The sequence below is a fragment of the Zootoca vivipara genome, chromosome 4, assembly GCF_963506605.1.
Source record: "Zootoca vivipara chromosome 4, rZooViv1.1, whole genome shotgun sequence".
In the NCBI taxonomy this organism is placed as follows: domain Eukaryota; kingdom Metazoa; phylum Chordata; class Lepidosauria; order Squamata; family Lacertidae; genus Zootoca; species Zootoca vivipara.
The window spans coordinates 56593991-56619582 of record NC_083279.1 but is presented as its reverse complement, the minus strand read 5'-3'; the positions used below and the strand labels follow the sequence as shown (position 1 = coordinate 56619582).

Genomic DNA, 25592 nt, shown 5'->3' with positions numbered 1-25592 from the left:
TTTGGAAGTGGGGAGCAAGTTAATGCATTCACACATTTTAGTTGACCCATGTTAAACTTCTTTTCAGTTGAGCGTAACTGCAGCTCAAACTTGAACAACTTGCTTTCCTGTAACGTCCTGTACATACTTTATAATTTGTATACTCAAATGCAGAATTTTAAAGTGATAGTTTGGGGCTGCAGTCCTATGCATACTTAAGAGAACTACTTGAGTAGCTGTGAATGTGGAAACGTTTCTGCTAAACTGTGACAAAGTTCAGAATGACACTGGAAGAGACTAGCCTCTCGTATTTCCTTTAATCCAGAGCAGGTAGAAGTGAGCAGGCAAAGTTGGATGCAAAGTACTTTATGGAATTGATGAGAAGAAACCATTTTTACACAAGCTTTGTTTTTCTGTTTGATAAGTCTCCGATTAAATCCTTATTCCTGTCTATTTTTTATTTTTCATCCTTTTTGCTAATTATTGTGACCTAACTTCCCTATTTCCTGTTGATTTTATTTTACTTAGGTTCCGTATCGGTTACATGCAGTATTAGTTCATGAAGGACAGGCTAATGCAGGACACTACTGGGCATATATCTATGACACTTACCAAAGGAGGTGGATGAAGTACAATGATATTTCTGTTACAAAGTCTACTTGGGAAGAGCTTGAACGTGACTCATTTGGCGGATACCGGAATGCAAGTGCTTACTGCTTAATGTATATAAATGATAAAGAACCATTTTTGATACAAGGTAATAGTACGGTGATATGAAATGCAGAATTTGAGTTTGGTTGAATATGTTCAGTGACTTTAGTTGTTCCTTACACCTAAGGAGGTGTGACACCCACAAGGCACTTTGCTTTGCAAATTGGACACATACATGTAATTAGTTGGTTGGGTTGGAATTTCACTTATTGAGTTTCAACAGGCCTACTATAAAGTAAATACCAAAGGAAGTGGCAATGGATTTTTAGTGGTGGATGAGGAGGGGTGTTGGAAACTTCCCACCACTTTTATCCACCTGACCGGCAGATAAACCTAAGAACCATCAGCTGGGATAAAAGTAGCTGGAGAAAATCAGGTTGCAGAGGAGAAGGTGAAGGGGGGCACAGGGAATAGGGGACTGCAGTAGGAAACTTAAGTACCCCATTTCCTGCCAGATGGTTTTTCCTCTTGCTGTTTTACATGCCAGTAAATACAGGGTTGGATCTCTCACCTAACTAATAGCATGAAAATAAATGGTTACAGGTAGGTAGCCGTGTTGGTCTGGGTCGAAGTAAAATAAAAAAAATTCCTTCAGTAGCACCTTAAAGACCAACTAAGTTTTTATTTTGGTATGAGCTTTCGTGTGCATGCACACTTCTTCAGATACAGGAAAATAAATGATAGCTCAGTTGCATTGCTGTAAAAGGTACAATGATACAACTTTTTAGTGCCCTCCTCCCAGTTTTTAAACAAAGAGCTGAAACTTATTTTACTAAAGATCCTGAGCTAACTCCTTTGTGAAACTGATTGAAATACTTGGTTTTAAATGTTTTGTAAAATAATTTGTGCATGCTTTCATGGTTTTATTTGATGCATGAAACACATCATATGCTGTTACAGAGGAATTCAACAAGGAAACAGGGCTTATGGTTGTTGGAATGGATATGTTACCTCCTGATCTAAGAGATTATGTCAAAGAAGACAATAAGCGTTTTGAAAAAGAGCTGGAAGATTGGGACGCACAGATTGCTGTGAAAGCACAACAGGACAAAACATTAACATCCCCAACACCCGGGGTGCCTATGCCTTCCACTATCCCAGGTCAGTAAAGAAAGCAGCTTCTGTAAGGCTTTATCTTCTGTTAGGGGGTTAAATGACTGATTATTCAAGACCTGCAAAGGGACTACAGCTCATAAGCCACCAGCAACTCCCCAAACCTGTAGATGGAATGAAAGCAGACACATCAGTTGGACCACGACCAAACAGACAAATGTAGATAAAGGCATTTAATTATTTAGCAAGAAACACCCTTCTCACACACCTTTAAGGAGCTTAAAAACCTCTCATAAGGTTGGTAAATTTAAAAGCTAATTTAAATGTACACTTCCCTTTCTCCTCCCAGCAAGTAGAATCAGAGAGTGAGAGCATACATAAACATGTTAAACATGTTAAACAAAGAATGTCTAGCGGAAGAGTCCTAAACAGTTCTAGAAGTTGCCCGCAGTTATCAAGATGCATTGCTGCTGTTTATCGCCTCTTCTCAGTAGCTGCTTAAGCTTCTGTTGTGAGAGGTAAACATCATGCTGATAACATTAATGTAGGATATCATTCCTTATCGTTTTTGTCAAGTTTGCAATACAGTTAATCGTATAGTTAGTATTGACCTATTGAAAGCAGTAAACTTAGCCTAATCAGAAAAGAGTGGACTTAAGCAACATTGTACCTAATTGTAACATTGTGATATATTGTGCATGTATTTATAACACAAAATATTTACCTCCCCCTTCCCACCACTCAAGGAGAAGAACCTGAATATTTGGAACAACCCTCACGAACTGATGTCTCAAAGCAATTGAAAGAAGATTCTGTACGAGCAATCACAAAAGCATTCACTGAACAAGAGGATAAGAATCCTGAAGCTATTATGCATTTGGTAAGAAAGGCAAAATATCTGCCTCCTTTATATGTGAAAGATTTATAAGATTTATACCTGACTTTGGTAAACTGCTTAGCAGTTTTATTTACAATCAAGTCATAGAGAAACTTTGTTAAATAAGACTGTACTCCTGTACCCATTTGTCTAACAATTAGGATTTAGTTAAGGTCTTTGTGTTCACTTTTCTGTCCGAAAAGGTTCAGTGTTGTGATACATTGTGCATATTGCACCATGGTGTCCATCCCTTATATGTTCTGTGTTGAAAGAGTGTTCCATTTCAGGAGATAAGTGCTTTATCTGCAGAAGCCTATGCAAACTACTTTTCCAGAAGGAAACCTGTGGTGATATCAAGGAAAACTGTTACACATTAATAACTTTTAAGTGTCGTCAAAATATTTGTTCCACTTTCTGGAAAAACAAGAAATTGCCTTATGTATCCAAGTTACATCCTAATTTTATTTGACTTGCAGTATAATTCATTACTTTTTAACAGAATACTTTCTTGCTTAGCAGTAAACCATTTATTTCCCTGTTACATTTTTCATGCTCTCATACTTTAAGTGTACAGTGGTACCTTGGTTTAAGTACATAATTGGTTCTGGAAGTCTGTACTTAACCTGAAGCGAACTTTCCCACTGAAAGTAATAGAAAGTGGATTAATTCGTTCCAGACTTAAACTGAAGTGGATTAATTCGTTCCAGAGTACTTAAACTGAAAGTACTCAAACTGAAGCGTACTTAAACCGAGGTATGACTGTATTTACAATTTATTGAGGCCATAGCAATTTACAATTTCTTATGATCAAGAACTTGAGTAGGCAAACTAAGGCCCGGGGGCTGGATCCGGCCCAATCGCCTTCTAAATCTGGCCCGCAGACGGTCCAGGAATCAGCGTGTTTTTACATGAGTAGAATGTGTCCTTTTACAGTCATACCTCGACATCCGAAGGCTTCGACTTCCGAAGTCGAAGCCTCCGGAAGTCCTCCCGGCGCGCGCAGTCGGCGCATGCGCCGTAGCACGAAATCGCGCTTCGACAACCGAAAACCTCGACTTACGAAGACGACCGCGGAACAGATTGTCTTCGTAAGTCAAGCTACCACAAGGTCTGAGGGACAGTGGACTGGCCCCCTGCTGTAAAAGTTTGCTGACCCCTGAAGCTTCTGAGACAGTGAAAAATACTGTTGTTTCGACTGACAAATTTCTGACATTTTCTCAGTCAAGCATCCACCTCTGAACATCCATTTCAAATGATACCTCCAGTCCAAAAGTAATGTCATTTTGATGTTTCAGAACTTAAGAGGTGGCCGTTTTAACTTACGGTACAGCAATCTAAGGTCAATTTTGACAGCTCCTGCAGCGTTGCTGCTTGCTACATTATTCACCAAGGGAACTTGTTTTTAATAAGTATATGCATGTCCTGCTACAGACCATGAGTGACTTGAATTGTAAATGTTTTTATGCAGCCATTTGAATGCTACCTTTGTAATAAGAAAAACAGGGTATAATCAAACTGTTTAAACTTTCTACATGGATTGGGTATTAATCCCTAGGCTATAATTCAGTTTAGATTTTAGATTTTGTTCCATGAACTCAGTGGGAATTCAATTGTCCAAAGTTTATGGGGAATAGAATAAGATGCAATATGTCCATATGGGGAAATCGGGCCAAATCTTCATGCATCTTTTGTTGCCAGCTTACAGCTTGAATTGGGGCTTTCTCACCATTCTGTTTGAATTGGGTGTGGCTGTGCGGGTGCTCAACCAGCGCTTGGAGACAGTAATGGGCTGGATGAGAGCCATTAAACTGTGACTGAATCCCTACAAAATGAAGGCATTATTAGGGGGCAGTTCCCATGTCTGGGAAGTGGGGAGATAGCCTGAATCCAGTATAGCACCCCATTTATGGAATTCCCTACCTCTGGAGATGTGATAAGTATCAACAGTTGATCAGTTTCAGTGCCCTCTTAAAACACACCTGTTTCCCAGATCCTTTAAAACACCCTGAAACCCTTTCACCCAATGATTTCTATTTTTTTAAGGCTTACATGGTGTTTGACTTGTTTTATCCTCGACTGTATTTTGTATTCTGCTTACAGTTGTGTATTATGTGGGTTTTTAATTACAATTGTTAAGTTGCTTTTACTGTATGTTTTGCTGTGTAAAACACACTAGGGATTTTATGAAAAGCAGTATATAAATGAAAAAAATATTATTTATAAATTACCTCACCTGATTGTTTCCAGGCTAAGAAGAGAGAAAGCATTGAAAACTAAAGTTACCGAGTAATAAGGCTGTCCATGTAAATGAGTATAAAGTATATGTAACCTTAACTTGGCCTTTAAAACTTTTAGTTTAAAACTGTTTACTTGCAATTATAAGAGCAGTGATTTTTTAAAAAAATATTTATATATTTAAAAAGGAAAATAAGATTTTGCTAGTATTCTCAGAGCAATCTAAACCCTGTCATGTTTTCATTTCCCCCCCTCACAGAATTCTGATAGTGCCCCAGATCCAACAGCTTCTAAACAGAAAGTTGTAGAGGTGGTGATTCCTGATGTAGGGACTTATGTGATTGAGTCAGAGGAGGGAGGTTATGACGATGAGGTACCACCTTCACCGTTATCACATTTTTCTGCACCTTTCATGTGCTGCAGACAGCTGCCTGATGAGTGGTCTTTGGCATGCTTGCACATGGTCGCACTTAAACACTTACCCAAGTCTCAGCTGATTTTACTGCAATTTGTCAAATCATCAAGAATTGATAGATGCTGCTTCTCTCTTGTTTTTGCACGGTGTGAAATAGATAAATTTGACAAAGATCGTTTGTTCTGAGCGTTTTTAAGCATCATGTTTAGATTCTCCATAGTAACTGAAGACTTAGAAAATAATCTTGGTGGCAGCCCTGTGGCCCTCCAGTGGTCACAAGACTACATCTCTCATCCCCGATCATGGACCACGCTGGCTGGGGATGATGGGAGTTGGAGTCCAGCCACATCCAGTGGGCCACAGGTTAGCCATCACGGCTTTGATTTTTATAAAAGGGATGCCCTGATTGGAAGTGCCCTATAAGTTTAAGCTGATCTTACTGTGAATAATTTATTGGGAATTTACTTAGTGCTGTACACATGTTAAAAGGAATACATTTGCTGCTTGCGGGCCTACAAACTAAAAGACATGGCACAAAGGAAAATGAAATGGGGAAGAAAGCAAGTGCATTCACGCCCCAGTTCTTAAATGTTATGCAGTGTTTTTAATGAGCAGCTTAAATGGAAAGAGTTCAGGGAGAGAAACTAAACTGGGAGCTGGTCTCGGCAGAGCTGATGGAGTAGCCCTGCAGTTCCCATTGAAAAGATTTTATGTGCTGTAGGAAGTCTGCTGTTCATATGCGTAGTAAAACAGTACAATTCCGCCATAAATTTGTCTGTGACATTTTTCTTTTCTTTTTTATCCCTTGCCATTTTAGATTATCTGTAAATTTTTCATTTAAAGCAATCTGCCACACCTTTTGGTATCATGCTGTCAGAATTGCCACTTCCAAAATCTTGCAATTCCCAACCTGGCCACTACCAGTAAATGTCCAGTTGATGGTTTTCGCCTTGAAATTTTAAGTTCAACAGGGCTTGGCTCAATTGTCTTTTGTAGGCATTCGATGCTAATTTCACAGATCTCTACAAAGATGGAATGCCAAAATACAGAGACTTTGTTGCATTCCCACCGTAGGAAGGCTCCCTTAACTTTATGTCCCTTCCAGTACCATATATAAGAATTATGTCATTATGTTTAACTGAAAATAGACTGCTTTGTACCTTACTGGAGAAGCTAGAATCTCTTACATGAACTCAATCTGCTAAAGCTCATCTTCAAGAGACTAAGTCTGCATGTACATGAAGCTTTGAGCTCTTTTTTCCTCTTAAATGCCTTAAGTATTTCTTATTAATCTAGCGTTACTAGTTATATATTTACTACCTTGGAAATGGACAAGAATGTTGTGAATGCCACAGATGCAACGCTGAAATGCTTGCCATTGCAATGGGTGCATGCAGTTGCATGAGTATGTAAAGGCACATACTGAGTTTCATTGTTGACACGTTTCTTCATTCAAAATATAAATGTTAAATCTCCTATAACAGGTCATGCTGACCCCGAACATGCAAGGTATTATCATGGCTATAGGTAAAGTCACGAATGTTTATGACAGGTGTGGGCCAGAAGCAGGGTTCTTTAAGGTACACCTAACATTTTCAACTTTCCTCTTTTCTTAATGTCTTTTTACTTCAATTCTAATTAAAAGTTGTACTTTTCCTGGAGTTTTCATTTATTTCTACATTTAACTGTGTTCTCTCGAAAGAAAAGGCTAAGAATTAACACAGCATCATCCAATATTTTTGAACAAATTCTTAATAATAAATTTAATCAATAAAGCTAATAAAAGTGTAGCATACCAGTGCTACAGTTGGCAACCCCTACTTAAGGAATACCTTCAGTAGACTTTGCTCCAGTTTTTTGCACATATTAAGATTTATTACTTAAGTGCTGTTTATTTCAGTTGGTATTTTAAAAGTAAAAGTAGGCTTGGTGGTTGCCATACTAGTCTTGTAACCTCTCTGCAAGGAATAATGCATAGTTAGCACATCAATGCTACCTTAACCATGTGAAACAATTATGCCAACTAAGTTATGCTGTTCATAACAGGGCATGGTCGTATGCCATAGTCCCTACCTAGATGCTTCCTTCTCCCTTTTGAAGAAGAAATGCTTTGATTTTCCAATTCAGCACTTACTAACTGATATAAATATTGCTCCCTGACCCTCATATTTTCTTTCTAGACAACACCATGCTTTACAGACAAATGGGTCAAGGATCTAAACTTTATTGCTTGGCGGCAGGTCATAATTTTCTTGTCATGTATTGTTAGATTGCCACCTTTTCTGATAATCAGGGAAAAGTAACGATCTGTATTTTGTTACTTAAGACATGCAATAATTAAAGGGGAATGACAACTAACTAATAGAAGTTGGCAGTATCGTTGCAAAATCAGTATTTTTGTGCTATGACTTTATAACTTGTCAGAATTTAAATTGCATTTGTTTTTAAGGAACCAAGATCCCAGGAATGATCTTAAGTACATTCTACGATAAGTTAACTTAAGGAAGTTGTTCATTGATGGAAAGCTTCCTGACTGATGCCTGTGAATTCAAAAAGCTTCTTTGGAAAGTTTGAGTAGGACTCTGGAACAGTGTGAAATCAGACATGGAGAGCAGCTAGAAGAGAGGAGAAACTTTTCTTTCACAACCTTGCAAAATTTAACACCCTAGAATCCGATCCATGCACGTTGTTTTAGAGATGCTCTACCATAGAAGCTACAAAGTAGAGCAGACTTCCCAAACCTTGTGCTCACCATATGTTTTGGGCTACAAGTCTGATCAGCTGTGGTAGTTGTAGTACAAAACCATCTGGGAGCACTGTATTGGAGAAGGCTAAGAAGTCAGTGAACAGCCTCAATTTAAATCGCTTTCTCTTTAGTATGTATCCTATCTTTTTACCAAGTTCAGGCTCACATTTGACCTAAAGTATATTAAAGGGGATGCACTAAACATTGCACACTTGCTGTTGAAATACAGCTGTAAGATGGAAATATAGCTTAGAGGAGGATAGTATTTTTCCATATTGCATTTCCCCTGCTTCTGTTTTCAATAAGATGTTGCCAAACCTTGCTTGGATTCCAAGTCTCCGATTAACTGCAGGCCTCATATATGTGTATATATTTTATGTTTATACTTTCAAAAATTATGTTATATATAGGTATCTCAAAGCTACCTATAACGTTCCATTCACTTTTGAAATCTTTTAAAGGCCAGAACTGATACTTGTTTTGACAATGTGCTTTTCTTACAAGAAATAAATTGCATGTGAATTTCAGAAGTTACTTTATTTCATTAATAAGGACTTACGCTTGACGTTGTATCTGTTTGGTTCTCCCATGGTGGTACCTTGTGAAAGAGATATTTTTAGATGGAGCAGAGTTTGAGCTCTAAGCAGTGTGATGAGTAAACAGCATCAGTCAGATAAACTGCATACTCTGTTATTGCAGTAGCATTCTGAGTTCTGTGGATCACATGTCTAAGAAAATATAGAAATTGTGATATGCCCTGTTTATAAGCAGTAGTCTTCTTCAAAAGAATTATTTTGAAGGATTTAATATATTTTAAAATATCGCAAATGTATGACATTATTATCAGTGCTCTTGAATACTTTCTGCCCAAAGTTAATGTTGCCATTGCCCATTCTCACACTGAGAGTTGGGATTCATTAAATACCATGAAAATGGAGCCTTGTGCTAATGGGTTTTGTTGTGAGAGTGAATTTTGTTGTTGATTGTTAAAGAAGGAGGGTGGGGAAATAGCATGTATCCTAAGCAAGGCCTGTTAATTTTGAATGGGTCTACTCCAAGTAGCATTAAGTTTGATAGAGCCCTTTTGTTTAATGTCTTGCCACTTAAAATAATTTATGTTTTCCTTTAGAAGCTGAATGTTTGCTTGATACTTACTACTGCAGCACTTTTGCCATATTGCTGAAATGATGTTTTAAAGTTTTATTTCTGTCTTCATCCAGGATAGTTTTAAGTGTCATTGGAAAAGAGTATCATGGCTTTGGAATTAAATATTCCTGTTTCTTATTAGTGGTGCTGATATTTAAATTGTATAGAGCTTTTAACGTAGTTTAAATTTTTCATTTTTAAAAAACTGTCCTGTTAAAAATGGCTGTCATTATTTTTTAATGTTTAGGCAATAAAATTGGAATACGCACGATTACTCAAACTTGCCCAACAAGAAACATCACCTGAGTGTGATTACCGTTTGCATCATGCAATTGTATACTTCATCCAAAATCAGGCTCCAAACAAAATAATTGAGAGAACGTTGCTGGAACAGTTTGCAGATCACAATTTGAGTTTTGATGAAAGGTAATGTATGCATGTGTGTCTGGTCCAACATACTTCAAGCAAAGCTTCTGTAGAATGCTTTTTTTTTTTTTAGGAAATAAGGTGCAAATTATTTAGCTTTCCTTCTGCAAATGCAGTTAAGCAGAATGAGTTCTTTTCAAAAAGAAACCTCGCGGTTCTATGAGAAAACACTAGATATGTAGCAAAAGTGTTATAGCTCCACCTTGTGACACTTAAAGATAGTTGCTGGCATAAACTTGAGCGAAACATGTCTGCACCGAAGAAACCAGAGAAAAGTACATGCTGTATATGTGATAATTTAAATGCATTCTAAGGCTGGCTTTGTCTAGTACAGCAAGTAATACTGCAGCATGAAGGCTCCTACAATGAGATTAATAACAAACTGAAGAATTAAAGAAGTACAAAACAAAAAAAATGAAATCAAAGATGAGTCCCCCGGTGACCCTGCCATTTTTGTAGCAGCACTTTCAGGCAATGCATTAGGCTAGTTCATAAAGCCAAGCCATCTAAAATAAATCAGCCAGTCCTAATTGAAGTCACAGAAATAATATCTAGTCATTCAGTAGGTCTCTTACCTGAGAAGACATGCAAGATCCAGGTTAAAATACTATCTTCCAAGGAAGCCTGCTCTGAAGAAGAAAGAGAAGTGCTATGCCTTTTTAATTTTTTTAAAAATTGCAGGCTTACCGAACCTCCCGTTTTTCTGCCCATTCTGCATGAACACAGAAACAGTCCCCATTCAGTTTGCAACTGATACAAGAGGTTGTTTTGCAACACATACTCACAGGCACCCCAATCCTGAGAGGGCAGGCCCTCGTGAAGTAGGTGTCTGGAGAGTGGCAGTTCCCTCTCACATTCCTGCTCCGAAATGGCTGCAAAACAGGATTTACAAAGTCAGTAACATCCTTTTCCTTTTAAAAGGTGCCGTAACATAATGAAAGTGGCCCGAGCCAAAATTGAAATGATAAAGCCAGATGAAGTAAAAATGGAAGATTATGAGGTTAGTATTGTCAGAAGTATTTCCTCTTACTCATCCTAAGGTAAAATGAATTTATTTGTGTGTGTTTAAATGTAAGTCCTAAAAAAACAGCAAGTGACAAGTATTGAGCTCAGAAGCTGAGAATTTTCAGGGAAGCGTGGCCTTCTAGTTTTGGATTTTAAATGGACTTGCAAGCAGCTTGCATGCAATAGGCAGTGACTGCAGAAATGGTGGGGGGGTGGCGAGTCAGAAAATTAGTCAGCAGGCAGGGTGCATTGTTCTTAATGACATGTTGAATCTCCATATCCAGAGTTACTCCATATTTTTTCATTGGCATGGTCATCTAAAGGAGGCAAAAAAGTATTTTGAACTCATGGTTTGACAGCACTGAAATTGGATGTTTATTATTTCATCATTTAAAAAAAACTTATGCACACATTTATTTATTTATTTATTTATTTATTTATTTATTTATTTATTTATTTTTACTTGCAGTGGTGGCACCAAGAGTACAGAAACTTCAGAGATACAACTGTGTACCTCATGGTGGGATTGGAATGTTTCCAGAACAAGAAGTAAGGGAATCTACCTCTTAAAATCTACAAAGAAAGTACTGCAGTACATTTGCAATCGAATGGTTATATAGGCACCATATACAGTTGAAAAGCGATAAATTATACAAATGTGTAAGGATGACTGGGCATGGAAATTCTTTTGTCGGTTGTGCCATCTGTACAATCTGGTCCCCTCCCCAAAATATTGTTATTGACATTAAAGTATCTATCTGTAACCCTTAAGGTCCTTAAGGTATTGTGGTCCTGAGCCTTTTAAAGGTCAAAACCAGCACTTTGAATTGGGCCCAGAAGTGCAGCCAGGCCGGATTGGTACCATCTTGCTCCAGTGAGCAACCAGGTCTGCAGTAGATTTGAATTAGATTTTTATTTGAGACTCTATTTTTAAGTTGTTTTGAGTGCCTCTTGGCTCTCACATAAAGCAAGATATAAGTATTATAAATGCATATGCATTCCACAATTAGCAGAATGGTCTGCATGGAAGCATTTCCATAACAGGAATAAATTGTTTCTATATTAATCTGGTTTATCTGTGGCATAGCTGCTACTGCCTTAACAGAACTATAGGATTGGGCTGGCCCCACTAAATATTTTCTTGCAATGTAGGCAATCTAATTTTTTGGTGTTTGAGACAGGATTTGATACGATATGTTTTTGAATTTAGATACAATATTGTATGCCATTAAGAGACGATTTCAAGAATCACATTAAAATGCCTTTCTAGTACCTTTTTAATAATAATAATAATAATAATAATAATAATAATAATAATAATTCATTTTTATTGTAGTTTTAAGAATGCCTTGGTGTACCTTCTCTGTGCTTACCATAAGAACAAAGAACTCTTAGCAAAAGGCTCAAACAGAGGTCATGATGAAGAATTGATATCCCATTATAGAAGAGAATGTTTACTAGTAAGTAGAATCCAATTGAACACCTTTTTAGCAACGCCATTGTTATTGTTTCACTATTCAGCTAGTGTACAATGTTTTATTTTTTTGAGGAAAAACTGCAGATTTCTTTTTTAAACATGTAGTCCTAATCAGTATCATAATTATATTTAGATTCTGGTCTGTGGCTAAGAACTGTTCTATGCTTTTAGTTATTCTTATGCATCATACTTTAGCATACATTAATGTGTATCCTGCGCAGCTTGTTTCATAGAACAAGTGGGTGACATTTGCAGTGGTGAGCAACCTTGGTGCCATATGGCTTAGCAAAACCAGTTGTATCATGGAATGGACACAAATGGCTTATTTTGTGATTCTGGAAAAAGACTGCCAGAATGCAAATTGAAGTATCAAGGATTTAAAAGAACTTGGTTCTAGGAGCTGTTCCAATAAATGATATGTGATAGGAGTTGCATATGGTTCACATGAATATTTGATGGAATAAGGCTCTCTGAATGAAACTGCACAAGCATTATTGTTAGCTGATATAAAAACATTGCTTCACATGTTCTAACACATAGGTAACCTCATTTGGAGTAACTAGACTAACAGAAAAATACCACTGCATAAATCAGCAGTTACATGACATTTTAGAGAGTACTCCATGCAAAAGTATTTGATTATATTGGTTGCCCCTGGTTCTCAAATCCTTGGACTAGTAGCTTGGAGCTATTACACAATATGAACACTAACAGTTTGATTTTTCTCTTTATGGTATACTTAGAAATTAAATGAGTGTGCTGCAGCACAGTTTGAATCTGGAGATGATCGAGAAGTGAATAAAGGACTGGAAATTATGAATGATCTTATTGTCCCATGTTTGCCGTTGTTACTGGTGGATGAAACAGAGGAAAAAGATATTGTTGCTGTAGAAGATATGAGAAATCGATGGTGTTCATACCTTGGACAAGAAATGGAGCGTATGTTATTTACAATTGTACTTTTATACATATACAGTAATAAGATGTATTACTAGGAACTCTGAGTAAGTTTCTTTCCGCATATCAGTTATAATCTAAGTAAGGTACATCTCTAGTATGCCTGTACTGTATTGTTAATACAGTTGGAAGAATGATATTGGAAGAGTAAACAAAATAAAAAAGTTGGACGAAAGGAGAGAGAAGTTCAGCTGTTAGATTGTGATCAGTTTATTAATCTTTAAACACATTTTGAGATGCATAGTTCAGAAATCTGCAAGATAGAGCCTTCTTTACTATAAAAGCTATGCACATTCTTCATAGAATTTAATCCTAAAGTTCCAGTGAGCCGTTTTTGTTGCTGCTGTTTAAGAGTAAATGTGGTTAAGAGAACAGCTAAAGGTTAAGAGAGTGCAGGCTTCCTTTCCTTCTTAAGTGGGACTATGAGAAGGAAAGGAAACCTTTAAATATAAAAATTTGCATGCAAAGATTACTCACAATTTAAGTCACTTGGCCAGTTACAAACAGATAAATATAAATATATACATCTTCTTTACAGCCAACTTGCAAGAAAAGCTGACAGACTTCCTGCCAAAATTGCTAGATTGTTCTACAGAAATTAAAGTTTTCAACGACCCACCAAAGTTACCTTCATATTCCACCCATGAACTGTGCGAACGATTTGCCCGAATCATGTCATCACTCAGTCGAACTCCAGCTGACGGAAGATAAACTCTGAAGACCTTCCTTAAGCACACTGTATAAACTATTTTTAGTTATTTAACCCTTGCCTTCCTGTCACAGGGTTTGCTTGTTGCTGCTATAGTTTTTAACTTTTTCATTTTAATAAATCACAAGGAAAGAAAGAGGACTGTACAGACATTAGCCAGACTGCAGGCAATAAAGCTGAGAATCGCATGGCACTCAGTTTTTGTTATCAGCCAGAACTCGTGCAACATTACAAGTCTGATTTATTTCGGCAAATCTGCTTTTTGCCACGTACCTGTTACAGTATTACTTTGCTTATGTCTTAAGATCCTTCACTTCATCAACAACAGCTTTCTGTTCAGTCTAGGCCATTCTGTGACTGCATCAATTTTAAAGTGACCATTGTAAAATACATGGTACCTGGTAGCTTGTAAATTACATCAAAGAATAAAAAGTTTTATTTATGGCTACTTTGGTTGCAGATGAACTGTATGTTTGTGAATCATAGAGATCTATTTTACATGAACAGTAAAGCTTGGTGAACTACTGTGGAGAAAGGAGAGTAGGTATTGGCATGTTTTTATGTATCGTTCGGGGACTTGGAATACGTCAGCATGCTGAAAGCTTCCCTGGGCTCTTGTGCCTCTTCATCTGTTACTTGTAGTGTTTATCGGCTCCTGCAATTTTCTGACATCATACATGCCATTTGACAATTATTGCTGTAGAATGTTTATTTTGAGACTACATATATAGACAATGCAGCAACTATGCAGACTAATAGACTAGGGTAATGCTAATTGACCGGGCAGAGTGCTCTGACTTGCAGATGTTTCTGAAGTCTATGCTGCTTTGCTCTGTTTTTGACAGATTTCTTTGGCATCCTGGCCCTCAGTTGGCACTTTAGGGCAAACCACAGGCAGGTCCTAGAGAGAAGTGAACACTGTATGAATGTGGCTGGAGGACAGGACTCTCTCTTGGGACAATGGGGGAATGATTGCTTACTTTTATGTATTCTATTATGGAAAGCAGTGTCTGATACAAGTCAGACATTTAAGGTGACTTTTCCAATTTTTCCATTTTGTAATGGTGCTGGATTGTGTGCTGCCTAGACACAAGGTACTGTGCTAAATAAGCCACTGGTTTCAGAGTGGCAATTCTACTTAAACACAATTTCAGTGCCACTTAAAAACAGCAAGGTTAGTAAGAAACTAAACTGTTTTTAGTCCCAACAATATCAAATTGACCAAAACCTGCTAATCGTATTAGACAATAAACTTGTGATGTCCTAACGTGGGTAGGTAATCATGTGGAAACAGTATTACACACAGTACTAGATCTTCAAGCCTTACTTTGTTTTAGGAATTGTGCTTGATGGCCTACAGTTTGCTGCACTCGGTCAGAAATTATACAATGAAATCACGTGGCTTCCCCAGCAAATGCTAAATATGTATTTAGAAAAATGCTTGACACTAATAATAAGAGCTCCACAAAACCATCTCCCTTACTAGCTAGAGAGTACCTGCTTGTATCTGCCTCTTTTTGCACTTTCTCTGATATGATGGGACCACATTTTTTGTATAGGACTTAGATTCTCCCCTCTACAAATGTGTGCTCCCAGCAAGGAAGAAGGCCCCACAGTCAATGTCCCGATAGCCTAGATTTCTGATGCTCCTGCAGGCTGGTCTCTTTAAGAAGTATTTATGTTGGGTGGGTAAAATGGTTAGCAGTGCTTTGCCACAGGAATTTATTCTGGGTATGCCTCATTAAAATGTTGCCATTTCTCCCTCTTCGCCTCTTTTGCCTTGCCTTTTGTGAGTGATGGCAGAAGGCTGGCAAGAACTCGGTTCTGGCACCACCAGTACATAGCTGCCAAGTCCGGGTCGTAAAGATCCGGGATCGGCAGCGCGCGCATGACCGGAAGTTGCGTGACACAACTTCCGGTGGCGCTTCGCCCTTCTATGGGCACCAGAAAATGGCGGCGCCGGCGCCGGAAGTCGCTTCCGCGCATGACCGGAAACACGTAAAAGCGACTTCCGGCGCCGGCATTTTCTGATGCCCATAGAAGGGCAAAGCGCCACTGGAAGTCGCGTCACGCAACTTCCGGTCATGCGCGGAAGCGACTTCCGGTGCCGGCGCCGCCATTTTCTGGTGCCCATAGAAGGGCAAAGCGGCACCAGAAAAATGGCCGCCGGGCAGAAGCCAATTTAAGGGACAATACCGGGATTTCCCACCAAACGGGAGACCGCCGGGAAACGGTAAGAAAAAAGGGGTTTTCCCGGCGGATACGGGATACTTGGCAGCTATGCCAGTATGACTAAATGGCCATTGGACTTGAAGGAGCAAAGAGCTGCCCAGTGGAGCTCTTTCCACTCCAGAGCAGCAAGAGGAACTGTTCATAGTACTCCCTTATAATAGGGTGGTTATACAGATAGCATGGTGGAATTTAGAGGGAGTGGGCAGAGTTCACATCCTTGGTCATGTGGCATGACTGCAGTTATAGGAGTAAGCTCCATAAAATGCAGTGTTGTGTACTCATGACTGCATAGGTTTAGCTTGTAAAACACATTGAGCTTTAACAAACAATCTTCAGAAAGCTGAAATGCAACATTCTCCAGTGGTTCCAGGTTTGGAAGTCTTTACTTATGAGAAGAACCACTTCCTGGAAAGATTTCCTGGAAGAATTACCCCTTAGCAGCCTATATGGTTAACAGGCTTTTAGCATGGCTTGTGTCTGATCTGTTGCCACACTGTTTGAATTCAATTTCAACAGCATATTCAATTTGCAAGACGGAGCAACACTTTCAGGATGTGGCTTGGTGTGTCCAGGCCCCAAAGCCTGAAAGAAAGGATGTTTCTGAGGAGAGGCTGCTTTCCACTCCTGATGCAGCTTCATGGGGCTTGTCAGAATCGTACCACAGCCTGTGCACCAAAGCAAAAGAAGCTAGTTAGCAACATTGTTTGGATGTATGTATTCCCTCAGTACGGTTGTTTCTTCACAGGATGTGTTCTTTCCTTTTGGGTTTGGGAGAGATTAGGAGAGAAAGGGGATCCACCCAAGTTTCAGCACCTCTCAGCTGCCTAAACTCACAAGTGTGTTCAAAGTTTCCATGTGGTACAGGAAGTTTACACTCCATCCCTGGTCCATTGTCTTGCAGCAGTCATAAAACACCATCCTGCAGCAACAACTAGATCCCACAAATGCCAAGAAAGACTGTGATGGGGCTGGACACTGAGAAGTGTTCTCTGAGGCCTCTCCTGTTTTTCCACCCTTTTTTACCTCAGGAATATTAGCAGCAGTGTGCTTGTTCAGGCCTGCCTTTTCCTGTCAGTGCCTCAGAGGCAGAGCAGGCACACACACAGGGGAAGGATAGTTCATCTACGCCAGGTATCCCCAAACTTTGGCCCTCCAGATGTTTTGGACTACAATTCCTATCTTCCCTGACCACTGGCCCTGTTCACTAGGGATCATGGGAGTTGTAGGCCAAAACATCTGGAGGGCCGCAGTTTAGGGATGCCTGATCTAGGCCTTGCTTCTGCTGAAGCAAGAAGGCTATGTGCATGAGACAAGTTCAATAGCACCAGGCCTTTTTTTTTCCAGCCGGAACTTGCTGGAACTCCGTGCTGGCACCTCTCAGGTGGGCACCATTGCTGTTATAAGAGAAGTGATTTCCAGCACCTCTTTTCCTAGAAAAATAGCACTGAATAGCATCAATGAGGACTATTGTGTTTCGTGAAGAATGAGCAAGCAATAAAGCTTATCAGAGTTAATATTTCAGGGAGGGACCCTCTGCATACTAGTGAAGTACAGGGAAAGGCCCCAGAATTCTGGGATTAAGTGTAAGAATACATTTGGGCCTCAATAGTTCAACAGCCAGAACAGTTCCAACAGCTGGCTATCTTCCTAAGAAGCTGATGTGTCTCTTCTTTGGTAGCATCTAGGTAAAGGTAGTAGTGGTGTATGGAAGTGAGAGCTGGACCATAAAGAAGGCTGATCGCTGAAGAATTGATGCTTTTGAATTATGGTGCTGGAGGAGACTTAGTCCCATGGACTGTAATAAGATCAAACCTATCCATTCTTAAGGAAATCAGCCCTGAGTGCTCACTGGAAGGACAGATCGTGAAGCTGAGGCTCCAATACTTTGGCCACCTCGTGAGAAGAGAAGATTCCCTGGAAAAGACCATGATGTTGGGAAAGATGAGAAGGGGACGACAGAGGATGAGATGGTTGGACAGTGTTCTCGAAGCTACGAACACGAGTTTGACCAAACTGCTGGAGGCAGTGGAAGACAGGAGTGCCTGGCGTGCTATGGTCCATGGGGTCACAAAGAGTCGGACACGACTAAACAACTAAACCCTAAACATACATATAAGCGACACAAATTATATATATATATATATATATATATATATATATATATCCTGTTTCTCATATTTTAAGACATACCCATAAAATAAGCCATAGCAGGATTTTTAAGCATTCAAGGAATATAAGCCATACCCCGAAAATAAGGCATAGTGATAGGCGCAGCAGCAATGCCGGCCGCGGCAGGAGGAGGAGGAAAAAAATAAGACATCCCTGGAAAATAAGCCATAGTGTGGTTTTTTGAGGAAAAAATAAATATAAGACATGTCTTATAATATGAGAAACACGGTATATATATAGTTTTATTTTACTCTTTTCTCTGAATTAAACACAGCTAATTTCTATACTGTGATGCCTCCCCAGAGACCACAACATTAGAGAGTTGATAATAAAATTGAATTACTGTAGCCCTTTGTGTGGTAGTATTGATTTGAGAGATGTTACTCTCCAATCTGAAGAGAGCCCATGCTTCAAAAACTGAGGAGACATTTTCAGAAGTCATATCATATGAAACAATTTACTTCCCAAAATGAGCAAATGCACTTAAGAAGGCTGGATAATCAAATTATGATGAGCCTCACCACCAGCAATATCTCCACCTTTTAAGCATTTCAAGAAGTGGAAGATTAGGGGGAAAGAGGTGAAATGGAAGAAGGATCGACATACGGTTATAAAAAAAGAAAAGTGGATCCCAAGTTGCAGGATGCAGTTAAAGGTGAGTCCTACATTTGAAAAGTTTGATGACTGTCCTGGAGGATGTTCAACTTTGATTGTTTTCCTTGCCATCAAAGGAAAACAAAAGTGGAATTTATTTTTTCTTCAAGGCATTTGAAAATTAAACCTGGACTGGATTATCACTTCAACGTTACAGGCTGAAGCCTTTATACATACATACATCATTTTATTTGTATAAAATAAAAATAAAAAACAAAGCACACAACCAAACTGAACAATTTCCACATAAAATGAGAATAAACATACAAAATAAGCATACAAAAATTCCAAAAACAGCAACAAGCCACTCACCCCCAGCAAACCCCCCCCCAGCAATACTCCAGGTCAAGTGTCTGTTTAGGAGCCCCACCTTTTATAGTCAGGGCCCAGCCTTCCTAGGCTAGGTGGACAAAGGCCTGTAAGGCAGGGAGCAGATCTTTCAGAACTCGCAGCCAAGATGGTTTCTCTTTTATAAGTGGTTTCTAAACCGTCCCAAGTGTTTTATAACAGTCAGTTTTGAAATAAAACCCCCAAGAGGACATTTATTTAAATACTGTAACTGTAAAATATAATAAGACGTGGAAAAAATCTTGCTTGCCCTTCCCCAATTTAGACAATTTTTGGGATCTGTTCAGAGAGTCAGTCATTTAAAACTTGGGGGTTGTGCTGTGTTGAGGACAATCCACCACCACTGGATGCTTTAGCTGAGATTCCTGCATTGCAGGGGGTTGGACTAGATTACCCTTGGGGTTCATTCAAACTTTACTCATCTATGATTCTATGAGTTTATAAATAAGTTAACCCACGTGACTTCATGGGTGGAGATACACATTTGAATGAATTTTAATCAAACCATGTTAACTGTAGACTATCCTCATACATTCATTTGGATCTCATCTCATTTATCTTAATTATACATTTATCTACAAAGTATGTCAGCTTCTGAATTTGGAACTGCTAAGATTGGGGAGTGACTGTGTCTATTTATCTCATTATGGTGGGGGAGAAAGCTTCATTTTTTGTGTGTCTGTGGAACAAGAGTGACACCCAGTGGCCACTAAGACAACTTCAAAAATTAGGATTTATCTGTAAGGAAAACACTGGGGGCTAATTTGATTAGTAGAATGTCTGTCATCTGGTGGGCGGGGCTTTTGTGTTGTTCTCTGAAATGGGCCCCTCCCTTCAGGTGTTCAGTTAAGTTCAGGTAGACAAACTGACATTCTTGTCTCATGTTGTAGTTTCTCTCGGACACTATGTTATTGTGTTGCAATTTTCTTTGACATAATGGGAGCCGCTTACTTTGCTGAAAGAAAAGAAACTCTGCTGAAAAACACTGGAATATCTTAAACTGGGTGAGTGAGGGGATATTCCCAGTTGGGAGGATTGATTTTATTAATCACCCCACCCTCCACATCAATAGGGTTATAGGCCCAGGCTGATGAGAAAGAGAAAAATAATGGCAGCATGCATATATATATATATATATATATATATATATATATATATATATATATATATATATATGGGACCCAGGTGGCGCTGTGGGTTAAATCACAGAGTCTAGGGCTTGCTGATCAGAACGTCGGCGGTTCGAATCCCTGCAACGGGATGAGCTCCCGTTGCTTGGTCCCAGCTCCTGCCCACCTAGCAGTTCGAAAGCACATCAAAGTGCAAGTAGATAAATAGGGCGGGAAGGTAAACGGCGTTTCCGTGCGCTGCTCTGGTTCGCCAGAAGCAGCTTTGTCATGCTGGCCACATGACCCAGAAGCTGTCTGCGGACAAACGCCGGCTCCCTCGGCCTATAGAGCGAGATGAGCGCTGCAACCCCAGAGTCGGACACGACTGGACCTGATGGTCAGGGGCCCCTTTACCTTTACCTTTTTATATAAAAGCTGGGAAAGCCCTAGAGCTTGCTGTGCAAAATTTAGAATGGAAAATGAGCTCATGAAAACAGACTCGTAGGAAACAATGGAAAAATCTGCACCAGAAGAAGAGGCAGAGAAAGTAAAGTGGAAAAAGCTAAGACAACTTCAAAAATTTAGTTCTTGTGAAATCTAGATCAATGTTCCACTAGACCACATTTTACTGCTTAACTTGGCTGGATGCATTGGGAGCACTTAGTATGCTACAATGAAGAAAGGGACCATTCCATCCTCATCCACAGCTACCCTATGTGTGGGCCAGGCTACATAGGAGTGACTAGCCAGTAAGCTGTATGACCATCCAATAAGCTTAATTGTGTTCCCTGCCCCCCTGTAACTTATGAAGCACAAGTAGAAATGGGCAGTTTGCAAAGTACTACACCTGTGAATTCCAGCTACCCACCATCCTAAACATAATCCTACTCCCCTCCCCACCCCACTCCAAAAAAAACAGGAAAAGGGGCTAACAACACCTGACCCACTTTTCCTATGGGCCATTGACGTCTGAACTTCAGCAGAAATATGTTCACTCTGACTCCCACAGTATTTCATGCCCATCATTTATAAAGTCATGCCTGTTCAGTAAAAGAGGGGGCAGGGGAATCAATGGTGTGATATATACAGGAGAAGGCAAAAAGCTTTAGAAGACTGTCAATATGTTTTAAGCATTACCACATGGCGGTGGTTTGCAGTGTATTAGTTTGAGGTGCTGTCTCAGACTGCTAAGGCTTAGTAGAATATTGCTCCCTGTCCTTCGATGTGTGTGCATGTGGTTTTCCCTAAAGAGCTCTCTGAGACATCAGGTTTGTTTGGTCTTTTATTCTTTATCATTGCTATGCTTAAAGTTCTAATTGCAACCATCAATTTAAATTTTCATTATAAGATAGGTTAAATGCTTAGTCAGTTTGTTGATAAAAACCCTATACTACATATTTTATGTATAGCTGAAAATAGTAATATTAGTTAAATTAGTTTTGGAGGGTCTTTTTATATGAAAGAAATTGTGCCAAAATTCAGCTGTTTTTATTCAGCTACCAATTATGTCATTTGTTCAAAAGGTTCTGGGTGTGTTTGTTTTAATAATTGTTTACACTGGCTGCAACCAATGCCCAATCTGCATATGGGCAAATTCCCAAATTTAAGTGATGTGCATATTTGTGTAAAAAAACAAGCTACAATTGTGAATACTGTTGGCAAGAATATATAAAGGATCAGATGCAGAGTTACAGAAGTGAGGAGTCAAAGCATGGTGTCACAGATGGGGTGTTGGCTACTCCCGAGTAAGCACTCCACACATCCTCTGGATTTTCATAGTTTTATTGTGCATGCTATATACAGTGGTGAGATGTCTCAAATCATGTCTGCTCTGCATGGGGCAGAAGCCCACAATGGCGTCTCGTGGGCTCTGACCCCCCTTTTAAGACTCCAAACGCCCCTCCTCCTTGCTCTATGGGTCCTCCGTGGTCCCAAACCAGGCTCCTGAGGTGCCGTTCTCTCTCCTCCCTCCTTTCCAGCCCCTGCTGAAGCTAGCTCCTCCCCTGCTTCCCTGCTACCAACCTGGAGCTGAGCCACCAGGACTCTGCAGAGCCCTGGACCCGTCTTAACCCTTCCTGTTCCTGATTTGAACTCCCAGACTTGCTGCTGCTCTCCCATCTGATGGAAGTAAGCAGAGTGGGCTGCTCTCTGCAAGCCCTCTCTCTTACATCCACCCCCCCTCCAGGCTCCCCCCCCTTTCTGAGGCCTGGTTTGCCTGGTCTGATGTCTGTAAAGAGGGCTGGAAGCCTGACAGGTCTTCCTCCTCTGTAGTGTGTGTAAAATCCTGTTCCCCGTCGGTGCTGGGTGGCTGGTCCGTGTAGTTCCTTCCGTTGTCATCCTCCTCCTCCCTCTGGAAAATTGCTTCCGATTCCCGGAGGGCTCCTTGGGTCTGCGTCTCCCCTGCTCCCCACCTGGGATCGCCCTCCCCCTCTGTGTTCCCTGTGCTACTGACGTGTGGTGGTTTGGGTCTGTGGGAGAAAGGAGCGTGCAGTTCCAGTGTGCGGTCCTCCCCTTGCATGGTGTGCGTGGTTGCCTCCGCGTTTTGGGAAGCAGGAGTGCCCTGCCTGGCCATCAGACATTTTAACCCCCCCTCCCCCCACCGGGAGCCCGGGCTCGCTGTGGCACTGTAGACCTCCTCCTCTTCCTTTCTTTCTGGAACCTCTTGGCTGCCTTCTCCCTCCACCCTTCTGTCTAGTGTCTTTTGTGTGATTTCCTCCCCCTCCCTCCTGTCAGCGTCTTGTGTTGGATGTGTGTCACGTCCTCTGAACCTTGGGCTTTCCCTAAAGTGTGAGAGCAAAGACCTGTGACCCACGGGATGGACCTTTCTCGCTGTAGGTGCTTCCCCCCTGAAGGTGACAGGGTTGATCTGTGTCAGAACCTTGAAGGGCCCCAGCCTTCTGGGTGCCAGCTTCTTCCCCCTTCCCCCCATGGGAAGGCCTTCTGACCACAGCCAGACCCTGTCCCCTCCGTGGAAGACCTTCTCCAGTCCCCTGTGATGGTCTGCCCCCTCCTTGTAAGCCTCATTGCCCCTTGCCACGTCTCCATCCAGTTGTTGGTGTACTGTCTCCCTCCTCTCACCCCATGCCTCAATAGGTGGTCCCCCAATCTCCCCCTCCCCCTGCTCTGGGAAGGCTCTGGGGTTTCGCCCAAGACTGGCCTTACTGGGTGTGAGCCTCGTGAAGACATGTACTGCATGCCCCTCCGTGGGGTTGTCATGATATTGCCTGAGAATCTTCCCTCTGAGGGAGTCCTGGGGCATATACCGGGCATCATTGCTAAAGAGTAACCCCTCTTTCTCGGCAAGCCCTTCCCCTGCCCCCTTTTTCTCCCTCAAGTCCCTCCGTATGTTCTGGGTAAAAGTGTCCTCTTTGGTGAGTTGGCTCAGTTTCTCTTCCTGCATCCCCGCCTCTGCGTCGTTCCATCCGCCTGGGGAGCTGATGTGGTGCGATCCTGAGGATTCTCCTTCTTTCCTGCAGTGCTCCTTGCCGTCTGCATCTCCAAAGGTGAGATCTCCCCGGCGCTGGCTGCCCACAGGGTCATTGTCCATTAAGTCCAAAGCTAGCACTTCTGCGTGCTTGTTCACTGTCATCTTCCGAGAGGGGGTCTGTTGCGTGACCTCACCCTCCTGCAATTCCCGGCCGCCTACGGTCAAGACGCTCATGGGCAGCTCCCTTGGGAAAATGGGAATCTGATCCTGCTTAGCCAAGTCCACCGATAGGAAATCGTTGCTGCTGCCCCTGCGGAGAAGCCCGACTGTCTCCTGGGTCTGGCCTCTTGGCAGCTGCAGACTCACTTCCATCTCTTTGTCGTGCTGTGGGGTGTTACAGGAGGGCTCAGTTGTTGGTGCTCTGCCTGGCCCCTCCCCTCCTGATCTGGCATCCAGGCTTGTGTCTGTGCCTGCCTGCTCTCGCCATTCCTTCCTCTGGGGGCAGTGTTCCACCCAGTGGCTGGGTGCATTGTAAAGGCATCTCCCGCCTTTCTCTTCCCTCTGTTTTCCCGCGTCAGCGTTTGAAAGTACCCGCGCGCGGGCTTTGTCCCTCTGCATCACATCTGGCTGGAGGGGGCTGTGCTGTGCTGCAGCTGCCTCCCCGGGACTGTATGGGAACTTGTGGCCGCTGCCTTTCCCCTCCGTCTGTCCCCTCTGCCCGGACTCACCTCTCAGCCTCCTGCACTTCCACGCCACCATGCCTCTCAGTCTTAGAGCCAGCTTGTGCTGAGGGTCGCCCTACAAAGTGCTGGCCCGTCCCGAGTGTCCTCTCTGCTTGTCCAGCCTCCGCTCCTCCGGCTTGGCTGTGTTCAGAGCTGCTCGGTTCACTAAGCTTGGCTTCCCCTGTGCCCGGGTGCCTACCTGGTGCTTGAGCCGTTCCATAGTTGCAGGGTGCTGGCAACTCATGCCAATCCTCCCTCGGCATCTCTCTCTTCTGCTTTAGATGCTGCCAACTTCATGCCGGCTGCTACATTTGCAGCCCTCTTCCCTCGGGGTAGCCATCAAGAGATTGTGGGCTTGCTGTCACAGATGGGGTGTTGGCTACTCCCGAGTAAGCACTCCACACATCCTCTGGATTTTCATAGTTTTATTGTGCATGCTATATACAGTGGTGAGATGTCTCAAATCATGTCTGCTCTGCATGGGGCAGAAGCCCACAATGGCGTCTCGTGGGCTCTGACCCCCCTTTTAAGACTCCAAACGCCCCTCCTCCTTGCTCTATGGGTCCTCCGTGGTCCCAAACCAGGCTCCTGAGGTGCCGTTCTCTCTCCTCCCTCCTTTCCAGCCCCTGCTGAAGCTAGCTCCTCCCCTGCTTCCCTGCTACCAACCTGGAGCTGAGCCACCAGGACTCTGCAGAGCCCTGGACCCGTCTTAACCCTTCCTGTTCCTGATTTGAACTCCCAGACTTGCTGCTGCTCTCCCATCTGATGGAAGTAAGCAGAGTGGGCTGCTCTCTGCAAGCCCTCTCTCTTACACATGGGTTGACCTACAGGGTTTCTTATGCCAGTTTGTAAAAAATATATATTATGATATCTAGTCCAATAATCCTAAATCATCAAAAAAATCAGGCTTCGGGATGTAAATTATTTAAGGCTATTAATTATGAAATTAGATAGATATTTATTACGGCTTTAAGCCCGTATAAACAAACAAAACAAGACCATAACAGAACCAGACAAATTATGAAGTTGCTATTAAATGTTCACATACTTGTTATTCTTGTTATTGGCTCTTTACACATTTCTAAGTACGTTAGGAGTTGCCCATCTTCTGTGTCACCCCCAGACAGCTGGGGAAGTCTTTAAATAACCTAACCATGTGGGAGGGGTCAATTTATGTGGTCTTTCCTGCTGGATC

General features: G+C 41.5%; 1 protein-coding gene across 3 annotated transcripts in view; it reads left to right on the top strand.

Moving 5' to 3' along the window:
- The window catches only part of USP25 (ubiquitin specific peptidase 25), a 53089-nt gene extending 38905 nt beyond the window's left edge, over positions 1-14184 (top strand). Inside the window, exons 16-26 of one of the 3 annotated variants that reach the window (XM_035114626.2) lie at positions 508-736; positions 1591-1791; positions 2490-2623; positions 5115-5228; positions 6755-6850; positions 9410-9588; positions 10510-10588; positions 11063-11142; positions 11930-12053; positions 12814-13009; positions 13566-14184. In XM_035114626.2, coding sequence (XP_034970517.1) covers positions 508-736; positions 1591-1791; positions 2490-2623; positions 5115-5228; positions 6755-6850; positions 9410-9588; positions 10510-10588; positions 11063-11142; positions 11930-12053; positions 12814-13009; positions 13566-13738 — 1605 coding nt within the window. In that variant the 3' untranslated portion in view covers positions 13739-14184. The remainder of the gene's footprint in view (positions 1-507; positions 737-1590; positions 1792-2489; positions 2624-5114; positions 5229-6754; positions 6851-9409; positions 9589-10509; positions 10589-11062; positions 11143-11929; positions 12054-12813; positions 13010-13565) is intronic. The other 2 variants (XM_035114627.2, XM_035114628.2) reach the window with 2 other exon arrangements.
- The last annotated feature ends 11408 nt before the right edge of the window (positions 14185-25592 follow it).